Here is a 22,267-nt window from a genome sequence, read left to right as displayed (position 1 = left end):
CCAGGCTCTGCTGGGATATTTCAAGTCCTCTCCAAACCCAACTATTCCATGATTACATTTTCTTACAGATCCCCATGCCAATGCACAGCCAATGTCCAACAGCAGCTCCATCAGGCACTTCCTCCTGCTGGCATTGGCAGACACGCGGCAGCTGCAGCTCCTGCACTTCTGCCTCTTGCTGGGCATCTCCCTGGCTGCCCTCCTGGGCAACGGCCTCATCATCAGCGCCGTAGCCTGCGGCCACCACCTGCACACGCCCATGTTCTTCTTCCTGCTCAACCTGGCCCTCGCTGACCTGGGCTCCATCTGCACCACTGTCCCCAAAGCCATGCACAATTCCCTCTGGGACACCAGCAACATCTCCTATGAAGGATGTGCTGCTCAGCTCTTTTTCTTTGTGTTCTTCATGGCAGCGGAATTTTCCCTCCTGACCGTGATGTGCTACGACCGCTACGTGTCCATCTGCAAACCCCTGCACTACGGGACCCTCCTGGGCAGCAGAGCTTGTGCCCACATGGCAGCAGCTGCCTGGGCCAGTGGCCTTTTCTATTCACTGCTGCACACGGCCAATACATTTTCCCTGCCCCTGTGCCATGGCAATGCCCTGGGCCAGTTCTTCTGTGAAATCCCCCCAATCCTCAAGCTCTCCTGCTCAAATTCCTACCTCAGGGAACTCGGGCTTCTTGCTGTTAGTGTGTGTTTAGCACTTGGCTGTTTTGTGTTCATAGTTTTCTCCTATGTGCAGATCTTCAGGGCTGTGCTGAGGATTCCCTCTGAGCAGGGACGGCACAAAGCCTTTTCCACCTGCCTCCCTCACCTGGCTGTGGTCTCTCTGTTCTTCATCACTGCCTCATTTGCCTACGTGAAGCCCCCCTCCATTTCGTCCCCATCTTTGGATCTGGCCCTTTCAGTTCTGTACTCAGTGGTGCCTCCAACCCTCAACCCCCTCATCTACAGCCTGAGGAACCAGGAGCTCAAGGCTGCAGTGTGGAGACTGATGACTGGATGCGTTCAGGGACCGTAAACTGCTGCTCAATTTCTCCAAATCACTTGTAATAAAAGTCATCTTTGATACGTCTTGATGATTTCATTTTGGGGGTGGCTTTTCGTTGTTTTACTTTTTTTCATATTGTCCACAAATATATGTCAGTGTTTGTGCCACTTCTCATTTTGTTTCTCTCCACTTTCCCTGTGGCCACAGACTGTGTCAATGAGGGGCTGCGCTCTTGGTGGCTTTAAAGGAACTAAAGGATCTCCCAGCAGAGTTTTCTGCAGAGATGCCCTTGTGTTGCCTTCTCTGGAGCTGCAGCAGCAATGTCTGTGTGCAGAGCTGGGGCAGATCAGTGCTGGCCCAGCAGCTGTGCCCAGCAGCAGCAGCAGCAGCAGCACTTGGTGTTGCCAGTGCTGCTGCCGTGGGCCTGCCCCGCTGCCCTGGTGGCCCTGGTGTTGCTGCAGGGCCTGAGTGCTCTCGGGGCCGGGCACAGCCCTGGGGGTGGCAGTGCCGGGGCTGCAGCAGGGACAGGCCATGGGCACTGCTGGGGCAGCGCTGACGCCTCAGGCCAGGCCCTGGGGGCTCCAGGCTCCTTGCCCAGGCTCTCTCAAGAACACGGCCAGGCCAATGCTCAGCACAGAAACCCCCGTCAGCAGCCCCAGGCTGGCCGTGGGCGGCTGGGGGCAAACAGCATGGCTGGGGCTCTGCAAGGGCCCTGGGCCAGACGGGAAGGAGCAGCAGAGCAGGGGCTGATCCATGCCCAGTGCGCTGCACAGCCCAGGGCAGCGTCCCAGAGCCTCCTCATGCAGCTGCCAACAACATCCCCCCTCTGCAGCCCTGGCCTCTCCCCCAGCTCACACAGGTGCCCCATCCTTGCAGGCACAGACACGGCAGCACTGGCTCAGCAGCCCCTGTTTGCATTGCACGCAGCTGGGGCAGCACCCCCATGCTGTTGCTGTGGGGACATGAACCTGAGGGAGCACAAATGCCAGCAGCCCCTGGGGCCAGCCAGGGCTGGGGGACACCAGGGAAACCACTCAGCTTTGTCCTGGCCTCTGCACTCAGCCAGAAAGTTTGTTCCCATCAGCTGGGAGTTTCCTGTGCCACTGCAGACACTGTTGCTCAGAGCCAGGGCTGCCTGGCAGCCACCCCCAAACTGCCCTGAGCAGTTCCTGGGCTTCTCCTTTGCTTTCTTACTCTTTCCTGGTTCAGAATTCTTCCTCTTGCCCACCTCTGTTCCCTGCCCTGCAAACAGCCCATCCCTGTTTGCCCTTTCCTCTCTGGCCCCACTCCCCATTGCAGTTCCTGACTTGGCACCATGGGAACGTCCCTTGGGGAGCAGGATCATCCTACAAGTGCTGCAGGAATTGTCTGCAGGCTCCTGCAGTGCCTGCTGCTGCTCCCTTGCCAGAGGCACCCCAGGACAGGGGGCACATCTGGGTTGCTGGGTCTGACTCTGGGGCTCCCAGTTCTGGGCAGTGAGGAGGAGCTGCAGAGGCTCTGCAGGACTGACAGGATGGGCTTTGGGGCTGCCAGGAGAAGCTGAGGGACCTGGGCTGCTGGAGCTGCTGAAGAGCAGGCCCAGGGCTCATCCTGCAACTGCTCCAAGGGTGGTTTCAGGGAATCCTAAAATCAGCAAGGTTGGAAAAGACCTTGGAGATCATCAAGTCCAACCTGTGCCCTGACACTGCCTTGTCTCCCCTGAGCCTCCTCTTCTCCAGGATAAACAATCCCATCCTCACAGGACTTGTGCTCCAGACCCCTCCCCAGCCTTGTTGCCCTTCTTTGGACACCCTGCAGCCCCTCCAAGTCCTTCCTAAATTGGGGAACCATAACTGGACACAGCACTCGAGGTGATGCCCAACCAGTGCTGAGCACAGGGGAAGAATCACTGCCGTGCTCCTGCTGGCCACACCATTCCTGATCCATAGGAGTGCCAGGGGTTGGATGAGGGAAATGGTGGGGTGGGGGTAGGGACAGAGTCCGATTGATTGTCAGCCATAAAGCGTCTTGATTTTCCTATCTCTTCAAACTGCATGAGGAGGTACCTGGATTCAATGTCAGCTGGAGAGTGCACATATCAATGTATCTCCAGGAAAAGAAAACCTAAATAGGACCTAAAAGTTCTTTTCTCAGTGTCTTTTTTAAATAGAATATATTCGCTTTGAATACACTACTGAAATCTGTCAAATTAACCACAAAGGATTTGAAAATTAAATCAAATTATTCCCAGAGGCTTGGGTTGTTAAGGGCCTGGGCCACTGAATTCCTGCACTGAAGAGCTGAAGGCTGAACAAGCCTCTGGAGCAGTGAAATTCAGCAGCAGCCTCCAAGTTGCTGAGGATGTCAGCAGCCCCCAGTGAGGCCATCCCTGCCCAGAGACCGTGGGGGAATGGGCAGACAAGGAGAGCGTCCCTGGGGCTGGGGCAGCACAACTCAGAGGCACCAGGGGCTCCAGCTGGGCAATGGAGTGTGGAATGTGGCTGGGAAAGCCCTGCCTGGGCTGGGCCAAGCAGGACACACAAGCCCTGACTCCCATCTACTAAAAAACTCTCTCAAGGAGACATTTAAAGGAATTACAATTGTTTGTGTACACTGAGTTGGATGCACTGGAGAAATATCAGCAAGAGATTCTGAGGAGCTCAAAACAACAAAACAGGAACTTTATTGCCAACTTTAGAATATCAGAGAAACTTTGGCAAAAGGTTTAATACAACATTCAATCAACAAGAAACACTTCTCAAAGCATTAATTTTGCTCATTCAACTTCACAAACTGTAAGCCTGTTCCATTTTAAGTTACTCAAAATTTGCAAGAAGAGGGAATAGGAAAAAGACAAATAAGATTTATCAAAGCACACAAACAGCTACCAACTCCTGGATTCCAGCACATTTTAGATGGAAATTCCAAGAGGAGGTAGGGTCAAGATGTGTGCATGCCTTGTGGTCAGCCTTCAATACCCCTTGGTCTCCCTGGGCTCTTCCCCCAGGTGGGGCTTGGGCTCATTTGGTCCCTCAGGAGCTGGGCTGGGGGCTGCAGAGGTGGCTGTGGAGCATTGCCTGTGCTGTGCCAGGGACTGGCAGCCACTGCTGGGCTGGGATAGAGGCTCTGGGGGGATTGGGGTTCCAGGGCAGGGCAGGGCAAGGCTGGATCTGCCCCCTCCTCCCCCACACACAAAATGTTTCCAGCCAACAATCTCCTCCAGTCTCTCACAGTAAGGCAATGTTATAGGTGGAATTCCATTCTGGTCATGCGCACTGGGACAAGAAGGACAGTTCTTTTCCATAGGAAGGAAAGCACAGAGCCCCAGTGTTTGGAAGGCAGGTGAGAGCCTCACTTGGCCGCGGCAAGGCAGACTTCTCAAGAATTGCAGATTTTGTCTGGGATCAGTCTTTCAGTTAAGGGAATTTTGATGGTGGAACCCCAATCTCAGCCATGGGCACGTGGAGAAGCAGGACAATTCTTTCCCATAGGAAGGAAAGCACGGAGCCTTCCCCGGTGTTTTGGGGACAGATGAGAGGTGACCCTTGTGAAACCGTTGCCACCCAGACCTCTCCTGGCAATATTCCTATTGGAATAGTCTCTGGATATAAGGAAATTTGGAAGTGAAATCCCAAATCTGGCCAGGGTGCTTGTAGAAGAAGGACAGTTCTTTTCCATAGGAAGGAAAGCATGGAGCCCCACTGCTTCAACAGCAGATGAGAAGAGACCCTCAACATGCCAAGGTCAGCTGGACCAGTCAGGCAGCCCATGGGAGGCCAAAACAGCCACACCTGTTCTGTGCTCCCTTGGTTTTGTGGGCCCCACAGTGCCACAATGGTGACTGGTTTCTGTGGGGTCTAGCAGTGTCGCAATGGCAAAGTCCTGCAGTATCACAATGGACCCTTGGTTTGATGCGGTCCCACAATGTCACAGTGGCCCCTAGGTTCCAGAAGGCCCTGAAGTGTCACAATGGTCCCACTAATTCCATGAGGCCTTGCAGTGTCACAATGGTCTCCATGGTTCCACAGGCCCCACAATGTCACGGGACTCCTCTGTTCCATGAGCCCTGCAATGTCACAATGGACCTTTGGACCCTGGGGTTTTGCAGTGTCACAATGGTCTCCTTTGGCTCCACAGTGTCACAAAGGACCATTGATGGCTGGAGGCCCCTCTGTGTCACCCTGGAGCTTTGGTTCCATGCAGCCCTGCAGTGTCACAAAGGCATTTTGGTTTCATGAGGCCCCACAGTATAACAATGGACCTCTTGGTTCTATGGGGACCCCCAGGGTCACAATGGTCTCACTGGGCCTTCTATGAGGCCTCATGGAAGAAAGCTGTTGGTGCCAAGTGCGGCCAGGATGAACCATTGCTGGGACTGAAGCCCCTCTCTTGGGGCCCTACAAACAGCGCTCCAAAAGGAGCCCTTGGAGCTCTCCTGGGCCAGCGACTCCCTCTGAGTGGGGCCTCTCCCAGCCAGGAACTCTCCCGTTTGCTGCGCTCGGGGATCCCCAACAACGATGGAGCCTGGGCCGATCCCCCCACTCCTCCAGGCTCAACCCTTCACCCACTGGGGAGATGCCAGAGGATCCACAGGGAGCATTTCCTGCCCTCAGGGGAATTTCTCCCAGGTGCCTTGCACTGACTCTTTGTGTCTGTGTGCACACAGGAGTGTCTGTGCTGGGGAAATGTGGCAGAAATGCTGCTCTCTGAGGGGTTTGAGAGCCTTGGATAGCTGAGTCAGTCAGGCCTGTAAGAGATGTTCAGTCATGAGGTCTAAGCTAATTTAAATGCTGCTAAGAGTTGTTCTTTTGCTAAGTTGTTATTTTAATGTAAGTTATTAGGCTGAGTTAAATACTGTTAAGTGTTATTCCTCTGTTAAATTTCAAAGTCATAGGTTATAAGTTAGGTTAAATACTGTTAGCTGCTCTTTTTGCCTAAATTGTGACATTTAAGCTATCAGTTATGGTTAAGTCCTGTTAAGTTTGAGCTCTGTTAAACCTTTGGGCTGTATTCCTTTTATCCTTACCCTCACTGTCCTTTTGTCACACACACACACAGGGACAGTTCTCAGTTCATTTCTGGTTTGATTGTTCGGATTTTCTTTGGTTTTGTTGTTGCTTTGTTTCCTTGCTGGGCTTGAAGTGTCCAGTCAGGAGCAGAGTGACTCTTGCCAAGGAACTTTGTGCTGCTGTCCCTTAATATTCAATCTGGTTTTTGCTGATCCCTTGCTGGGGATTTTTTCAGCGCTCTCAAGGCCTCGTTGATACCAGGGTGAAGGAGCCCTGGCCCAGGCTCTGGCCCTGGGGGACACGGGGACGCTGCCGGGGGGTCCCTGTCCCCCTGTGCCACCCCCAGGGCCCCGGCCCCCCGTCCCTATGTCAGGCTCTGGGGTCGATCTCATGGAACATCCTCTGGGGGAGGCTGCGGCACCAGGGGCGGGGGGACCCGGGGGGACAGGGGACCCCGCTGTGCACGAGCAGGGTTGGACTGCTCTGGGGGGAACTGTGAGGGGGGCCGGGGCAGAGTGACCGCCCCAGGGACCTCACACAGCCCCTGTGATGTCACACAGCCCCTGTGATATCACACAGCCATCTCTGTCATGTCACACAGTCCCCGTGTGATGTCACACAGCTCCCTGTGATGTCACACAGTCCCCTGTGATGTCACATAGGCCCCTGTGATGTTACAGAGCTACTCTGTGATGTCACAGAAGACTCTGATTTCAAAGAGTCACACTGCGATGTCACAGTTTGTTCTGTGATGTCACAGCCTGCTCTATGATATTACACAGCCACCCAGTGATGTCACAACCCACTCCCTCATGTCACAGAGCCACTGTCTATGAAGGCAAGATCTGCTCTATGGCCTCACACTATGATGTCACAGGCAGCTGTGTGATGTCACAATCCCCTCAGTGGTGCCACAAGACCCTCTCTGTGATGTCATACTGACACTCTGTAATGTCACAGCACACACTTTGACCTCACAGCCCCCCTCTATGATGTCACACAGCCATGCCATGATGTCACAGCCAGCTCTGTGATGTCACATAGTTCCCTCTATGATGTTGTAGCTGCTCAGTGACCTCACACAATAAACTCTGGGATGTCATAGCCCAATCTGTGACCTCATACAGCCCACTCTGGGCTGTCACACCGCCCCTTGCTGACATCACAGCTGCTCTGTGCCTCCATGACACAGCTGCAGAGGACCTGCTGGGACACAGCCCCCTCTGGGACATGTCACAGCCCCTGCCAGTGCTGAGCCCCTGGGAGCTCTGTCTGTGCCCTGCTGGTGTCCCTGAGGGGCCCTGGCAGTGCCCCAGCCCTGCTGGGCTGTGCACAGGAGCTGCTCCTGGCCAGAGCTGTCTCTCTGCAGCTCTGCTGCCCTTGCCAGGAGCTGCCTCTGAGCCAGGAGCCCGGCCCAGCTCAGCAGCACAGACACAGCACAAGGGCTTTAATGACCCTCTGGGGCTTTGGTGCTCTTTGCATCAGACTCAGTCCCTCAGAGTGTGCTCAAAGAACTTCTCAGGGACTCAAAAAGAGGGTGAAACAATGAAGTTTCTCATACTTTAAATAGATCCATCTGAGGGACAGGACTGAGAAAGTGTCCCCAGGTTCCAGGTAGAGCAGAACACTGGAGGCAGTGATGACAGGTAGGGACAAGCAAGGCAAAGGTGTCTCTGGTGCTGAGCAAACCTGCGCCTCTGTCCCTGCAGGCTGTGGGCATCCCCCGGCTGCCCCACCTGGCTGGCCCCTTCCTTTGCTGACAGCTCTGCCTTCTGCCTGCCCCTGCCTGCCCACACAAAGCCTTGGGCTGCTCCAGGCTCCTGCTGGGGGACGTGCTGCACCACAGCCCTGCCCTGGCAGGGAAATTCCTTTCTCCTGGTGTCCACTCTGGGCCTCCCCAGCTGCCCTTGGTGCTATTATGTCTTCTTCAGGCTCATTCCCACTAGGAAGAAAGCTCCAGCCTCTCTGAAACCACCCTTCCATCCCTCCCAGGCTACTCCTGTTCTGTCCTCAGTCTCCACCCCACTGACCCCAGAGCCCTCAGCCTCTCCCTGCTGGTTTTATGATGAGGCCTCCAAATCCCATCTTGGGAGATTTTTGGGTATTCTCCAAGGTCTGTGAAAATGGAAAAATACTGATCAAAAGTATTTTCTCCCAAATCTTGCAGTGACAGAACAAGGGTCAATATCTCTAAACTGAATGAGGGTGGATTTACATTTGTTAGAAAGGGGAAAAATTTTAGAATTATAAGAGTGGCAAAAGACTGCAAGAGTTATTCCAGAGAAGTGGATTCCCCATCCCAGGAATTGTCCAAGAGCAGGAGCTTTGTGCAGCCTGACCCAGTGAAATCCTCTCATTCACAGTGACAGAATTCCTGTAGTGTGGGTTCTCTGATGTGCTGGGTGCCCTCACAACGCTTCTGTCCAGAATGTCTGCTGAGGGCAGCCAGGCTGCTGCAGGGGCAGTGACCTCACAGCCATCACCATGGCAGCCCTGTCCCCTGGGCCTGGCTCTGCCCTTTCCTCTGCCCCTGCCTTGGCTCTGCTGGCATGAAGAGTTTTGTCATTGATATCTTGTCCCTGAGGTGCTGGGGCCAACGGCTTCCCAGTCAGGCTCCTGGAGCAGAAGTGGCTTTTCAGAGGCCAGCCAGGAATGAGCCCTGAGGCAGCAGCTCTGCAGTGGTGGCCACCAGGCCGGGCTGCCAAGGGAGGCTTCTGGCCATGGCCTGCAAGCAGCTGCTGCTGCCAAGGTGCCTTTGGTGCCTCAGGCTCTCCCTGGCACAGCTCCCAGCACGGCACTCTGCCCTTGTGCCTCCGGCCTTCCCTGTGCTGGGGCTGGCCTGGGGCTTTTCCTGCAGCAGGACCTGCCCTGCTGATGGCACAGGAAAGGCAGTTCCTGCTGGAGCAGGAGGCTCTGCCTGCAATGGGCTCCAACAACTCCAGCAACACCATGTTTGCCAAGGCCCCAGTGGGAAATGAAGGAGGGGGGGGTCATGCTGCTTTTGGGGTGAATAATGCAGAAACCAGCCTGACTCCTCCATCCCAAAGTTGAACATCCTCAGAGGGAGCTGAAGCTGTGACAGTGCTGGAAAATCCCCAGAGAAAGGAACAACCAAGTGACACCAGTGAGAGCTTCTGCAGAGCTGCTGAGCTGTGCCAGCCTGGGCACATCTGACTTACAGGGCAGCACCTCTGACTAGAAAAGCCCCATCCCAAATTTTAAAGGCAGCATCCCCTGACATTTCCCTTCCTGGGGGGTGTTGAGATTCCTCCCTGCAGTCGGGACACCCCTCAAGGTCACTGCTCCAGGCTGAGCCAAAGGGATTTGCCCGTGGTCATTGGTCTGTGGGAGTGACATCAATCTCTCCTTAAAAACAGCTTCTTTTCCTTTAATAAAATTGCTTTGAAATCCCTTCTGAGTGCTTTCTATAAATTAATATAATATAATATAATATAATATAATATAATATAATATAATATAATATAATATAATACAGCTCCTATACCTTGGACTAAATATTTCTGATTAAGATAAGATAATTTTGTCTAATTGTTACCATAAGAGATAATAGAAATTTTTTATAAATATATATGCTTTGTCATCCTTAATCCTGTGGAACAAATGCTAAAGGTTAAATTTCACCTTGATAATTCTTTACCCATGAACTCTGTAAAAGTCTGAGGCTGGGATTGGAGCCAACTGCTTCAAGGCTCCTCTCACAGAAGGAGATTACAAAGCCTGGAGGTCCTTGGGGGTATTTTTCTGTGGGTATGAGAGTCTGGTCAGAGACAGAGAAAGCAAGAGAGTTTTCCCATTAATTAGATTGGGAACCATTAGGAAGCTGGAGAGAAAGAATTGTAAATTATCAACAGGTGGTGTCTGTAATAGGTTGTTTTTTCCATAAAGTTGTTTACTGAAGGGGGTTGTCTTAATCAGCCAATCATGTGAAATGTGTTGATTAAATCACCAATGAGGTCCACCTGTAGAAAACCAAGGTCAAAAGGAAGAGGATTGAAAAAATGGGTGCCTTTTAGCCCTTAGCCTTCTGATCTGAGTCTGTGTCATCTCTGACTCAATGGTGACATTTGGGGATCTGTGGGGACTATTGGGAATCGTTTCTGTACCTTGTAACCCAACAGGAGCTTCTCTAATAAACTTTACCTGAAGTTCCCACCATGCCCATGACAGGAACCCCTGTGAGTGTCTGGGACATCCCGGCTCTTCGGCAGCCTGGGGACTCCTGGGATGTCACCGTGGAGCCCCCGTGAGTGCCTGTGACAGATGGGTGCCTTTGCAGCCCAAGGTGCCCTGGGATGTCACCATGGTATGGCTGTGACTGCCTCTGACCACAGGGCTCTTTACCATCCCCAGAAATGCCTGGGAGGTCTCCATGGAGCCCCTGTCTCTGCCTGTGACATTCCAGCTCTGGAACAGCCTGGAGACTCTTGGAAAGATCCCATGAAACTCCTCTGAGGGCCTGTGACAAATCTGATCCTTAGCAGGCAACCATCACCAGCCCCCTGTTGCTGCAGTCAGTTTCCATGGCAACCATCACCAGCCCCCTGTTGCTATGGTCAGTCCCTTGGCAGCTCCATGGAGACCCCATGCCAGGGGTGGTTGCCATGGCCACCAGGGCTGGCACCAGCTGGGATGCTCGGTTTCTATGGGCCGGGCTTCAGCAATGGGATTCCCCAATTTCCTGCTCCTGCCAAAACCACGCTGCCCTCGCTGCCCTTCCGCCTCCCATGGAAAGCATAAAAGGCAAAGATCCCGGGCTGCGATATGAACAATTTATTGGGAACAGCAACGAGATAAGGAAAAAATGGAACAGAAACAATATTGATAACAGAAGGGATAAACAAAACTTTGACAGGGAAAACTAAACACAACTGACTGTCTCTTCCCAGCCACAATTTCCCCTGTCTGGAAAGGACACCCTTCTCCTCAGGGAGAGAGAGAGACAGTCCCTTTCCTGCCCCTGGCAATGGCCTGAGGTGGGAGTGAATGTAATGAAAGGGCCATGGCCAGACCATCATCTGGTCTTCAATCCCACATCATGTCACAGGGCAGGAAAAGGGACAGGTGTCTTCCCAGCATGGATCATGGGCAAAACGGATCCCCAGGACTCTTCCCAACGTGGGTCCTCTAAAGGGGGATGAAGCTGGAGTGGTGCATGAAGCTCTTCCTGCAGCTGGGGCATTTGCAGGCCTTTCCTTACTGGTGCCTCCATTGGTGTTTTGTCAAGTGAGAGCTGCAGGTGAAGCTCTTCCCACACCGGGGACACTCGTAGGGCCTCTCCCCAGTGTGGATGCGCTGGTGCCTGATGAGGTGGGCTTTCTGCTTGAAGCCCTTCCCACAGTCAGGGCAGCTCTGCCTCTCATCGGTGTGAATTCGCTGGTGGCAGAGGAGACTGGAGCTGGTCTGAAACCTCTTCTGACACTCAGGACACTCATAGGGCCTCTCCCCAGTGTGGATCATCTGGTGGCTGATCAGGGTGCTGCTCTGCCTGAAGCTCTTCCCACACTCCAAGCACTTGTGGGGCTTTTTCCCATCATGAAGCTGCTCATGGGCCACCAGCTCCGAGCTCTGGCTGAAGCTCTGTCCACCTTCCTGGCTCAGGGTGGGTCTTTCCTCCTCAGAGCACCCTGGGCTGGGTTTGGAGCCCCTTCTCCTGTGGGATCTCTGGGGCTTTTCCTCTACATTGGAATTCTGCACCGTGGAGCCACTCAAAATGGCCTTTTCCATGAGGTTCTGCTTTGGGGATTTGTCCTCCCTGGTCTCCATCCTCAGCTTCTTCCCTGGGGGAGGAAGGACAAGGAGAGGATGGGATTTGCCTCCATGCCACAGGGAAGGGGAAGGAGATCCCCCCAGTGCATCCCCGGCAGGACGGGGTTGGCAGCAGGGTTGTCCTGCAGCCGGGGGCTGTGCTGGGCTGGGAGATGGAGCAGGAGAGAGGGGGAAAGGGGCATTGACTTCCTCCTCACCTGCCTGGCTGTCCCAGGGCATTGTGTCAGTTTGAAAAGACAGGTGTCTGCTAAGGAAGGCAGGAGACTCCCTTGAAATGGAAAATGTTAATCCCTTCACTTGGAATTATAATTTTCAAAACAAGGGGCTGTCAAGCAAAGTCTATGGGAATAGGAATAACAGTTCTTCAGAAGGAAAATTAAAAATACAAATGCAGTAGTACTAAAAACTACTTACAGAGTAAGAATACGACCTGACACCCTGTGGGTCAGAGTGTTGGTAGCACTCCTGTTAAATGGTGGCTGCAGTGCTCCTGCAGGGACAGGTGTGGTTCTGTTGGAGCAGTGATCCTGTAGAAGGGTGGAGTTTTCCTCTGAAGGTCCAGTTGTGGCGTCGATCGGCAGGTCTTCCTCTGGGATCCAGTGGAGCTGAAAGCTGCTCTTCTGGGAATCCTGTGGGAGAAGGCTGACTCTGTTGTTCACATTCTCAGATTATATCCCGGTAGGAATGCTTGGCTCCTCCCTCTGGGCAGAGCTTCTCACAATGGGATGATGGAATTTTTATCAGTGACACTCAATGGCCCATTAACAGAAGATATCTCCCTGGAGGGAGGATTCCTTGCTGAAGAGATAAAGTAAACTGCTCAATTAACAGATGATAATTGCCCCACCTTTAACAGAGGGTAATTGAATACACACCCAGCTAAACCTGAGACACTGTTCCAGCCTTGGAAAGCAGGATTTGGTACCAGGATTCTTTAGGGAATGCAACCCTGATTGAAGGCAGAGATAGAATCTCCAGAGCCTGCAGCCAGAAATGGACAGTTGTGTCATACTCATTTCAACATCTTCTCTTTTGGAATTATTGACTAATGATTATTTGCTTTGCCTACCTAATATTTTTGTAATTTTTTGCAAATTTGCATTATCTAAATTACACTGTTCCTTAAGTTAAGTTGGTGTCTGTGTCTTTGGTGCGGGCCCTGCCCACTGGCGAAACAGGGCCCCATCCTGCCTAAGTGTTACCTGGGGAGACAAAACCCTTCACTGCAAATGTGCCCCCTTCCTCCTTGTTCCCCACACTTCATGCACTGATCATGATGTCCTATGGTCTGGGGTATCCCTGGGGTCAGCTGGGGTCTCCTGTCCTGGCTGTGTCCCCTCCCAAGCTTCCCCACACCCTCAGCCCCTCCCCAGCATGGCCGAATGAGGGGCAGGACAGGCCTTGGCTCAGTGCGAGCTCAGCAAGAACAAAACCATCTCTGTGTGCTCAGCCCTGTGCTCAGCCCCCGGGCCCGGCATTTCCTCCACTGCCACCCCGGAGCCCCCTTTCCCACCCCTCTGCCCCACAGCCGCCGCAGCACCGGCTGACAATAGAAGCAATTCTGTGGCAATTCCAAGTTTCCTTGGTTCCTGCACAGCTCCAGCTCAGCTGCTGGCAGGTTACAATTAAAGTGCAAATTCGGCCCAATACAGATATTATTAAAAGGAAGGGAAAGCTCTGTGTAGCTGTCACAAAGGTGACAGGGATGAAGAGAATAATGATTCTCACATTTGGAAAAAACCCAAGCCTGGGAATTCAGTAATTATTTGGGAATTTAGCTACTTGAGCTGGGCTTTTTGTAGCACTTTTAGCAGCCTTATGTTCCTCACCATGTGGTGAAAGAACCTTCTCAGTCTTGCTGGTATTATTTGCTCCATTTCCTCCTGTGATTTTAACAAACTTTTCAAGGAGGGACAACAAAATATTTTCTTTACACTCCAGTCCCACAACAGCCATTTTCCTCATCAGTTCTCCCATAGGTCACTCAGACGAAGCTGCGACAGTTTCCAAGAGTTCCTCCAGAGAGACCCACAACCTCCTCAGAGGAGGGAACCATGCTGTTGTCAAAGGCAACTGGGGTCAAAGAACAGTGCCCTGAACTCACTGTGCCAAAATAATTTTGCAGTCTGGTTAAGGAAATATTAGAGAGATGCCATTTGCCCTGGAGCAGGGCAAGTGTGACATTGTCCCCTGTGTGTGTGGCCTTCCTGGGGTGAGGGTTTTACACCTGAGCCAGTTTGGGTAAGGGGGGTGGTGTTCACCCCCTGAGCAGGGATTCCCCCACTGTTTCAGGCTGCAATGTAAGATGGAACCAAATGCATGTTTTCAATGCCCATCTTCATCAACTGCTATAAACAGGTGGGGCAGTGTTCTTGATCTCTTCCATGACTCAGCCCTGATAACGCCCTCCAGGGGAGATATCTTCTGGGAATGGGCCATTGAGTGTCACTGCAGGACTGATCAAATTCCATCCTCCCATTGTGGGATGCTCCGCCCGGGGGGAGGATCCAAGCATTCCTACCTGCATATAAGGTGAGCCTTGCAACACCAGGAGCAGCTTGCCTACTGGATTCCCAGAGGACAAGAGCTCCAGAACCACCACTGGACCTTCAGAGGAAGCCCAGACCCTTCTACAGGATCACTGCTTGGACAGAATCACGCTCATCACTCCAACAGGACTGCAGCCACCATTTAATGGGACTGCAGCCACCACCCTGACCAGCAACAGGGTGTCAGGTTATATCCTGACTCTGTCAGTTTAAGGCAGTGTTTCTGTATCATTGCCTTGATCTTCTTTTCTTATTAAATTGTAATTCTGGTTTAGACTCTCCCCCAGGTTTGTTTTCAAACCAGTAAAAATTCAATGCGCTCATCCCTTGCTTTCCTCCCAAAACAGGATTTCACATCCCCAAACCTTTGCCAGATGGAGGAGGAGGCTGTGAGGAAGAGGAAGGAGGCCCGGGACACGCAGGCAGGTGAGGAGGCCGTCAGTGCCCCTTTCCCCCTCTCTCCTGCTCCATCTCCCAGCCCAGCACAGCCCCCAGCTGCAGGACAACCCTGCTGCCAACCTCGTCCTGCTGGGGATGCATTGTGGGGATCTCCTTCCCCTTCCCTGTGGCATGGAGGCAAATCCCATCCTCTCCTTGTCCTTCCTCCCCCCGTGAAGGATCTGAGGATGGAGACCAGGGAGGAGAAATCCCCACAGCAGAAACTCATGGAAGAGGCCATTTTGAGTGACTCCAGGGCACAGGAATCCAATGGGGAGGAAAATCCCCAGAGATCCCACAGGAGGAGGGGCTCCAAACCCAGCCCAGGGTGCTCTGAGGAGGAAAGACCCACCCTGAACCAGGAAGGTGGACAGAGCTTCAGCCAGAGCTCAGAGCTGGTGGTCCATGGGCAGCTTCATGATGGGGAGAAGCCCCACAAGTGCTTGGAGTGTGGGAAGAGCTTCAGGCAGAGCAGCACCCTGATCAGCCACCAGATGATCCACACTGGGGAATGGCCCTATGAGTGTGGGGAGTGTGGGAAGGGCTTCAGCTGCAGCTCTGCCCTCATCATCCACCAACGCATCCACACTGGGGAGAGGCCCTACGAGTGTCCCCAGTGTCAGAAGAGGTTTCACACCAGCTCCAGTCTCCTCCAGCACCAGCAGATTCACACTGAGGAGAGGCCCTTCCGCTGCCCCAGCTGTGGGAAGGGCTTCAAGCGCAACTCCACCCTCATCACCCACCAGCGCATCCACGCTGGGGAGAGGGAGAGGCCCTACGAGTGTCCCCAGTGTCAGAAGAGGTTTTACACCAGCTCTGATCTCCTCCTGCATGAGCGGATTCACACAGATGAGAGGCCCTTCCGCTGCCCTGACTGTGGGATGGGCTTCAAGCGCAACTCCCACCTCATCAGGCACCAGCGGATCCACACCGGGGAGAAGCCCTACAAGTGTGGGGAATGTGGGATGAGCTTCAGTCAGAACTCTAACCTGATCTCCCACCAGAAGACCCACACCAGGGAACGGCCCTATGAGTGTGGGGAATGTGGGAAGAGATTTAGGCAGAAGTCTCTCTTGATCTGCCACCAGAGGATCCACACTGGGGAAAGGCCATACAACTGCGGGGAATGTGGGATGACCTTTAGTAGGAAGACCCAAATGAACATCCACCAAATGATCCACACAGGGGAGAGGCCCTACCAGTGCCCCGAGTGTGGGAAGAGGTTTCACACCAGCTCTCAGCTCCTCCAGCACCAGCGCATTCACACGGATGAGAGGCCCTTCCTCTGCCCCGACTGCGGGAAGGGCTTCAAGCACAACTCCACCCTCGTCACCCACCAGCGCATCCACACTGGGGAGAGGCCCTATGAGTGTCCCCAGTGTGGGAAGAGCTTCACCAGTAGCTCTCATTTGACAAGACACCAACGGAGCCACCAGTAAATGAAGCCGTGCAAATGCCTCGATTGCAGGAACAGCTTCATGCACCACTCCAGCTTCATCCCCCATGGGAGAAGCCAGATTGGAAAGAGCCCTGGTGATCCATGTTCCCTGTGATCCATGCTGGGAAGACACCTGTACCTTTTCCTGCCCTTTGCCAATGACCTTATGTGGGATTGGAGAACATGAGGGTCTGGCCATGGCCCTGTCATTACATTCAGTCCCACCTCAGATCATTGCCAGGGACAGGAAAGGGACTCTCTCTCTCTCCCTGAGGAGAAGGGTGTCCTTTCCAGGCAAGAAATATTGTAGCCAGGCAGACCCTGTGAGTTGTCTTGTAGTTTTCCCTGTAAACAGTTTTATTTATCCCTTCTGTTATCAATATTGTTTCTGTTCCTGTTTGTTCCTTATCCCGTTGCTGTTCCCATTAATTTGTTCTTAAACCAGTCCGGGATCTTTGCCTTTTGTGCTTTCCATGGGAGGCGGGAGGGCAGCAAGGGCAGCGCGGTTTTAGCGGGAGCAGGAAATTGGGGAATCCCATTCCTGAAGCCCGGCCCGTGGAAACCGAGCATCCCAGCTGGTGCCAGCCTTGGTGGCCATGGCAGCAGCCTTGGGAGCGGGTCCCTGGCTGGGGCTGTGGGAACCTCTTCCCTCTGGTGCCCAGGGACAGGAGTGGAGGGAGTGGCTGCAGCTGAGTCGGGGCAGGCTCAGGTCGGATGTCAGGAAAAGGTTTTTGCCCAGAGGCTGCTGGGGCCCTGGCCAGGCTCCCCAGGGAAGGGCCCCAGCTCCAGGGCTCTCTGAGCTGCAGCAGCGTTTGGCCAGCACTGCCAGGCCCAGGCTGGCATTGTTGGGGTGTCCTGTGCAGGGCCAGCAGTTGGACTGGAGGATCCTGATGGGTCCCTCCCAGCTCAGCCAATTCTGTGCTTCTGGGATCCCATCAGCCTGGGGATGGGGCTGCCAATGGTTGCCATGGCAACGGGCTCTGGCTGCAGGCCTGAGCTGGTGTCCATGGCAACCACCCCTGGCATGGGGTCTCCATGGAGCTGCCATGGAAACTGAGCATAGCAACAGGGGGCTGGGGATGGTTGCCATGGAAACTGACCATAGCAACAGGGGGCTGGGGATGGTTGCCTGCTGAGGATCAGATTTGTCACAGGCCCTCAGAGGGGTCCCATGGGGACTTTCCAAGAGTCTCCAGGCTGTTCCAGAGCTGGAATGTCACAGGCAGGGGCAGGGGCTCCATGGAGACCTCCCAGGGCTTTCTGGGGATGGTAAAGAGCCCTGTGGTCAGAGGCAGTCACAGCCATTCCATGGTGACATCCCAGGGCACCTTGGGCTGCAAAGGCACCCATCTGTCCCAGGCACTCACGGGGGCTCCACGGTGACATCCCAGGAGTCCCCAGGCTGCCACAGAGCCGGGATGGCCCAGACACTCACAGGGGTTCCTGTCATGGGCACAGTGGGAGCTTCAGGCAAAGTTTATTAGAGAAGCTCCTGTTGGGTCACGAGGTGCAGAAACGATTCCCAATAGCCCCCACAGATCCGCAAATGTCACTGTTGAATCAGGGATGACACAGACTCAGATCAGAAGGCTAAGGGCTAAAAGCCACTCATTTTTGCAATCCTCTTCTTTTATATCTTGGTTTGCTACAGGTGGACCTCATTGGTCATTTAATAGACACATTTCACATGATTGGCCAATTAAGACAACACCCTTCAGTAAACAACTTTATGGAAAAAAGTCAAACTATTACAAACATTTTTGGGGCACCAGTCATTGATGTCTGTTTCATATTGGGCCTTTCTGGGGCCTCCCTGGATAGGGGAAACCCTCCTGTAGCAGTTCTGTGCCAGGTAAACGGAGATGCATGGGACTTTTTCAGTCTTCAGTTTCTTGTTTATTGTTATCTAAAGTTTTGCATTGCTGTCCACACCAGGGTCAGCACGCTGGAAAAGCACCTCAAAATGGCCCTAAAATGTACAGTTTCAAGGTCTTTTAAAGTTTTCTCATCCAATTACCTCTTAAAATGTACATTATTTCTACTTATCGACCAATAACTCATCCCTTGACTGTCCACATAACCTCCACATTGTGCTTTCCTTGACCAATCACCCTGTGCCACAACACTGAAGAAAATGGAGTAGATGAAGAAGAAGAAAGGGACTGCACCCAAATTCCTGCATCTTGCTTCCTATCTACACCATACTAAAAAATCCCAAAACCTGAATTTTTCACCCAAGTGACATACTATACTACTCTCTATTATCTATTTCTCAGTTTGGTAAATTCTAATCTGTCTAAAAGTCCTGGAAGTCCTCTTCATGGGCGAAGGCTAAAGGCAGTGTTTCTCTGGGGGTCAGGACCCCCCAGAGCAGACAGAGAAATATTCCCTGAGCCCTGGATTCCCACAGATTTAACCTAAAAATCTTTACACCTGACATGATAAGTTACCCAAAAATGTTCCAGGTAAGTAGGATTAGAAGGAGAAGAAATAGAGAACAACAGAAAGACAGAAGATCCATAGAAAGACACACATGGGTACCAACTGCTGGGGTTCCAGCATCACCAACAGAGGAACCCCAGCAGAAGGCAGGATCCAGACCCTGGGCTGGCCTCGTGCTCTGGCTTTTAACCCCCTGGGGGGCCTTCATGGGCCCGCCCCTGGGGTGGGACTGCCACTTGCTTGTCCAATCAGAGCCAGGGTAGCACCAGCTGCTGGTGTGTGATTGATTGATTGATTGATTGATTGACAGCTGGGCCAATCAGAGCTGGGTTAGCACCGCCCCTGCTGTGTGATTGGCAGCTCTGCCAGGCCAGGGCTGGGGGCGGGGCTCTGTCCCACCACAAACCAAGGCCTGACCCGGCCCTGGCCCCACACGGGCATTCCGAGCATCCCAAGGTGTCTCGGGACATGGATCTCATCCAGCCTCTGACAGCGACCACGGTGACACTACGGAACCTCATGGAGCCATGGGTCAGTTGTGACAATGAAGATCCAAAGAAACGATGGTGAGACTGTGGAATCCAGGAATCATGGAATCAAGGAGACCATTGTGCAAATCATGGGCCCTATGAAAGCAAGGATCAATGATCAAACTGTGGGGCCCATAGAAACAAGGAGCCATTGTGACACAGCGGGGCCGCATGGAGCCAAGAGAACCCTGTGATTCTGTTGGGTCTCATGACACCAAGACGCCATTGTGACATTGCCAGACCTCATGGAATCAAGGATTACAATGTGACAGTGTGGGCACCCATGAAATCTAGGGCATATGGGACAGGTCTGCCTGGTTTTGCCTCCTGGGGGCTGTCTGACAGGTTTCACTGAATTTTGTATGTTAAGGGCCATTTCCCATCAGACCGTGAAGCACTGGGGCTCTGTGCTTTTATTCCTATGGAAAAGAACTGTCTTTCTTGTCTAGGTGCCCATGGCTGAAATTTGGATTCTGTGTCTAAAATTCCCTATATCCAAGGGTTACTCCTGGACAAAATCTGCCCATAGAGTCAAGTCTTTCTAGACTTGGTCTCTGGTGACTGCCTCTCATCTGCCCCTGCACCACTGCGCTTGCTTGTTTCCTTCCTATGGAGACCATTGTGACACTGAGGGGCGTTGTGGAACCAATGGGCCATGGTGACACTGCAGGCCCTTGTGGAACCTGTGACACTGTAGGAACTTGTGGAACCAAGGGGATCATTGTGGCATTGTGAGTACCATGGATCCATGGGGCCATTCTGACACTGTGGAGTCTTGAGGAACCATGGAGACCATTGGGACACTTTGGGGTCTTCTGAAATGCAGAGGACATTGTTACCCTGCAGGGTACCATGGATCCAAGGGGCCACTGTGACACTGTGGGGCCTCGTGGAACCAAGGACATCACTGTGGCTCTGCTGGGCCGCATGGTCCCAAGGGGCCAGTGTGAAGCAGCAGGGCTTTGTGGAACCAAGAGGCCATTGCTGCATTTCAGGGCCTCATGGAGCCAAAGGGCCGCTGTGATCCTGCAGGGCACCGTGGATCCATGGAGAGCATTGTGGCATTGCAAGGCCCCATGGAATCATGGAAACCATTGTGACACTGCAGGGCCTCATGGAAGGAAGGGGCCATTGTGACGCTCTGGGAACTTGTGGAACCAAGGGAATCATTGTTGCACTACTGGGCCCCAATGGAACCAAGGGGCCATGGTGACACAGAGGGGCTTCATGGAACCCAAAGACCATTATGACACTTTGGGGCCTTGTGGAACCATAGAGACCATTAGGATCCTTAAGGGCTTGTGTAACCAAGGGGCCATTATGACACCTGAGGGCATCATGGGATCAAGGAGCCATTGTGACACTGCAGGGCCCTGTGGAACCAAGGGAACATGAAATAGGTGTGGCTGCCTTGGCCTCCCAGGGGTCACCTGACAGGTCTGGCTGACCTTGGAATGTGGAAGGCCACTCCCATCTGCCCCTGAAACACTGGGGCTCTGGGCTTTTCTTTGTATGGAAAAGAACTGTCTATCTTTTCGAGGCATCCATGGCCAAAATTAGGATTCCACCTCCAAATTTCTGTGTATGAAAGGATTCCTGCCAGACAAAAGCTGCCAGAACAGGTCTGGCTGGTCTTTGACTCCTGAGTGCCAGAACTCACCTGTTTTCCAAACACTGGAAAGGGCTCTTGTGCTTTTCTTTGTATGGAAATAATCATCCTTCTCCAGGCCCAAATGTCTGAAATTAGGACTCCATATTCATAATTTCAAATATCCAAGGGTTGCTCCAGGCAAACCTGCCAGGACAGACAGGTCAGGCTTGCCTTGGCCTCTGGTGGTTGCTGTTCATCAGCTCCTGAAACATGGGGGCTCCGTGGTTTCCTTCCTATGCAGACCAATGTGACATTGGGAGCCTTGTGAAATGAAGGGGCCATTGTGGCACTGCAGAGCACCATGGATCCAAGGGACCATTGTGACACTGTGGGGCTTCGTGGAACCAAGGACATCATTGTGGCTCTGTTGGGCCACATGGTCCCAAGAGGCCAGAGCAAAGCAGCAGTGTGGAAGTTAGCCCAGCTGTGACTCAGAGTCAGACAGATTTTACCCCAAAAGAATTAGGCATGCGTTTCAAGCCCTGGGAATTATTGTTTAAATTAAAGTGAGCTTGAAAGTTCTCCAAAAAGCCTTCAGAGTTGTTATGCTAACTTGTCCAAGTTCTCCTCCCCTATTGGTTACTTGTTCCCCCTATAGGGTTATTGTTCTAGAGTGTTCTACCCCCAGGTGTACATGTTGTTGCCCCCTTTGTCTTGGGTCTTTGGATCCTGCCCCTCATACTGTTCTCGACTTCTCCATGTTTATTATTTTTCACCCTGTTATTAAAGTTCCTTTTAAACAACTCCATTGATCCTGCTCCTTTTCATTTTCGCCACCCTTGCCCTGAAGTCAGGGAACCAGAGAGGTTTGTCACAGCCACCCTCACTGTGACATTTGGCACCCGAACAGGGACCATGACACTCAGGGCTCCCTGTGTCAGTCACGTCAGCTGGGGTTAGCTGATGGATAGGCCAGTGCTCCCTGGGATTTTGGATTGTGCCAGGCCCAGCAGATTCATCGTTGCTTCAAGGGACCTTGCCTGGGATTGGCAGGGACCAGAACGGTTTCACCTGCATAGGATTGCATGTGGGTTTGGGGAAATGCAAGACATTTATTGCCCATTTTGCCACTGTGTTTTCACAATATGCACACATGTCCCATAATTGATTTGGGGTGTTCCAGTGGCTCCTCCCCATGAAGGAGAGAAAGAGAAAAATGGGCAGCCAGATGTCCAAAGTAGAAAGGAGCATATATGGATGCTTCAATTCTCGCTGATCATGACACAATATTTTCAAAGAATGGATTGAAATCAATCATGAGGTGGATCATTAAAAATTTTCCAGACACCTCATCTGACAAAATCCATACCACTGAATTTTGGGACTCTGTGGGAAATAAACTGTACAACCTTTCGACCCCATTGCACCCTGCATGCTCCCCATCTTCTACACCATCCTTGAGACCATTCACCAGCAAGCAGTGTGTTGAAAACTCAATCCGTTGCTCACT

At 52.7% G+C, this 22,267-nt stretch overlaps 2 protein-coding genes across 2 annotated transcripts in view; one reads left to right on the top strand and one right to left on the bottom strand.

The window, feature by feature from the left end:
• LOC143692686 (uncharacterized) overlaps positions 1–22,267 on the bottom strand; it is a 513,344-nt gene that overhangs the window by 218,302 nt on the left and 272,775 nt on the right. The gene's annotated exons all lie outside the window — the stretch shown is intronic.
• Positions 92–1,024, top strand: LOC129130580 (olfactory receptor 14C36-like). The gene has a single exon (XM_054649084.2). It carries the CDS (start codon positions 92–94, stop codon positions 1,022–1,024), a length of 933 nt encoding a protein of 310 aa, XP_054505059.2.

Source organism: Agelaius phoeniceus (assembly GCF_051311805.1).
Source record: "Agelaius phoeniceus isolate bAgePho1 chromosome W unlocalized genomic scaffold, bAgePho1.hap1 SUPER_W_unloc_2, whole genome shotgun sequence".
Lineage (NCBI taxonomy): Eukaryota > Metazoa > Chordata > Aves > Passeriformes > Icteridae > Agelaius > Agelaius phoeniceus.
The sequence above is the reverse complement of the archived record's forward strand: the minus strand, read 5'-3'. Positions and strand labels throughout refer to the sequence as shown.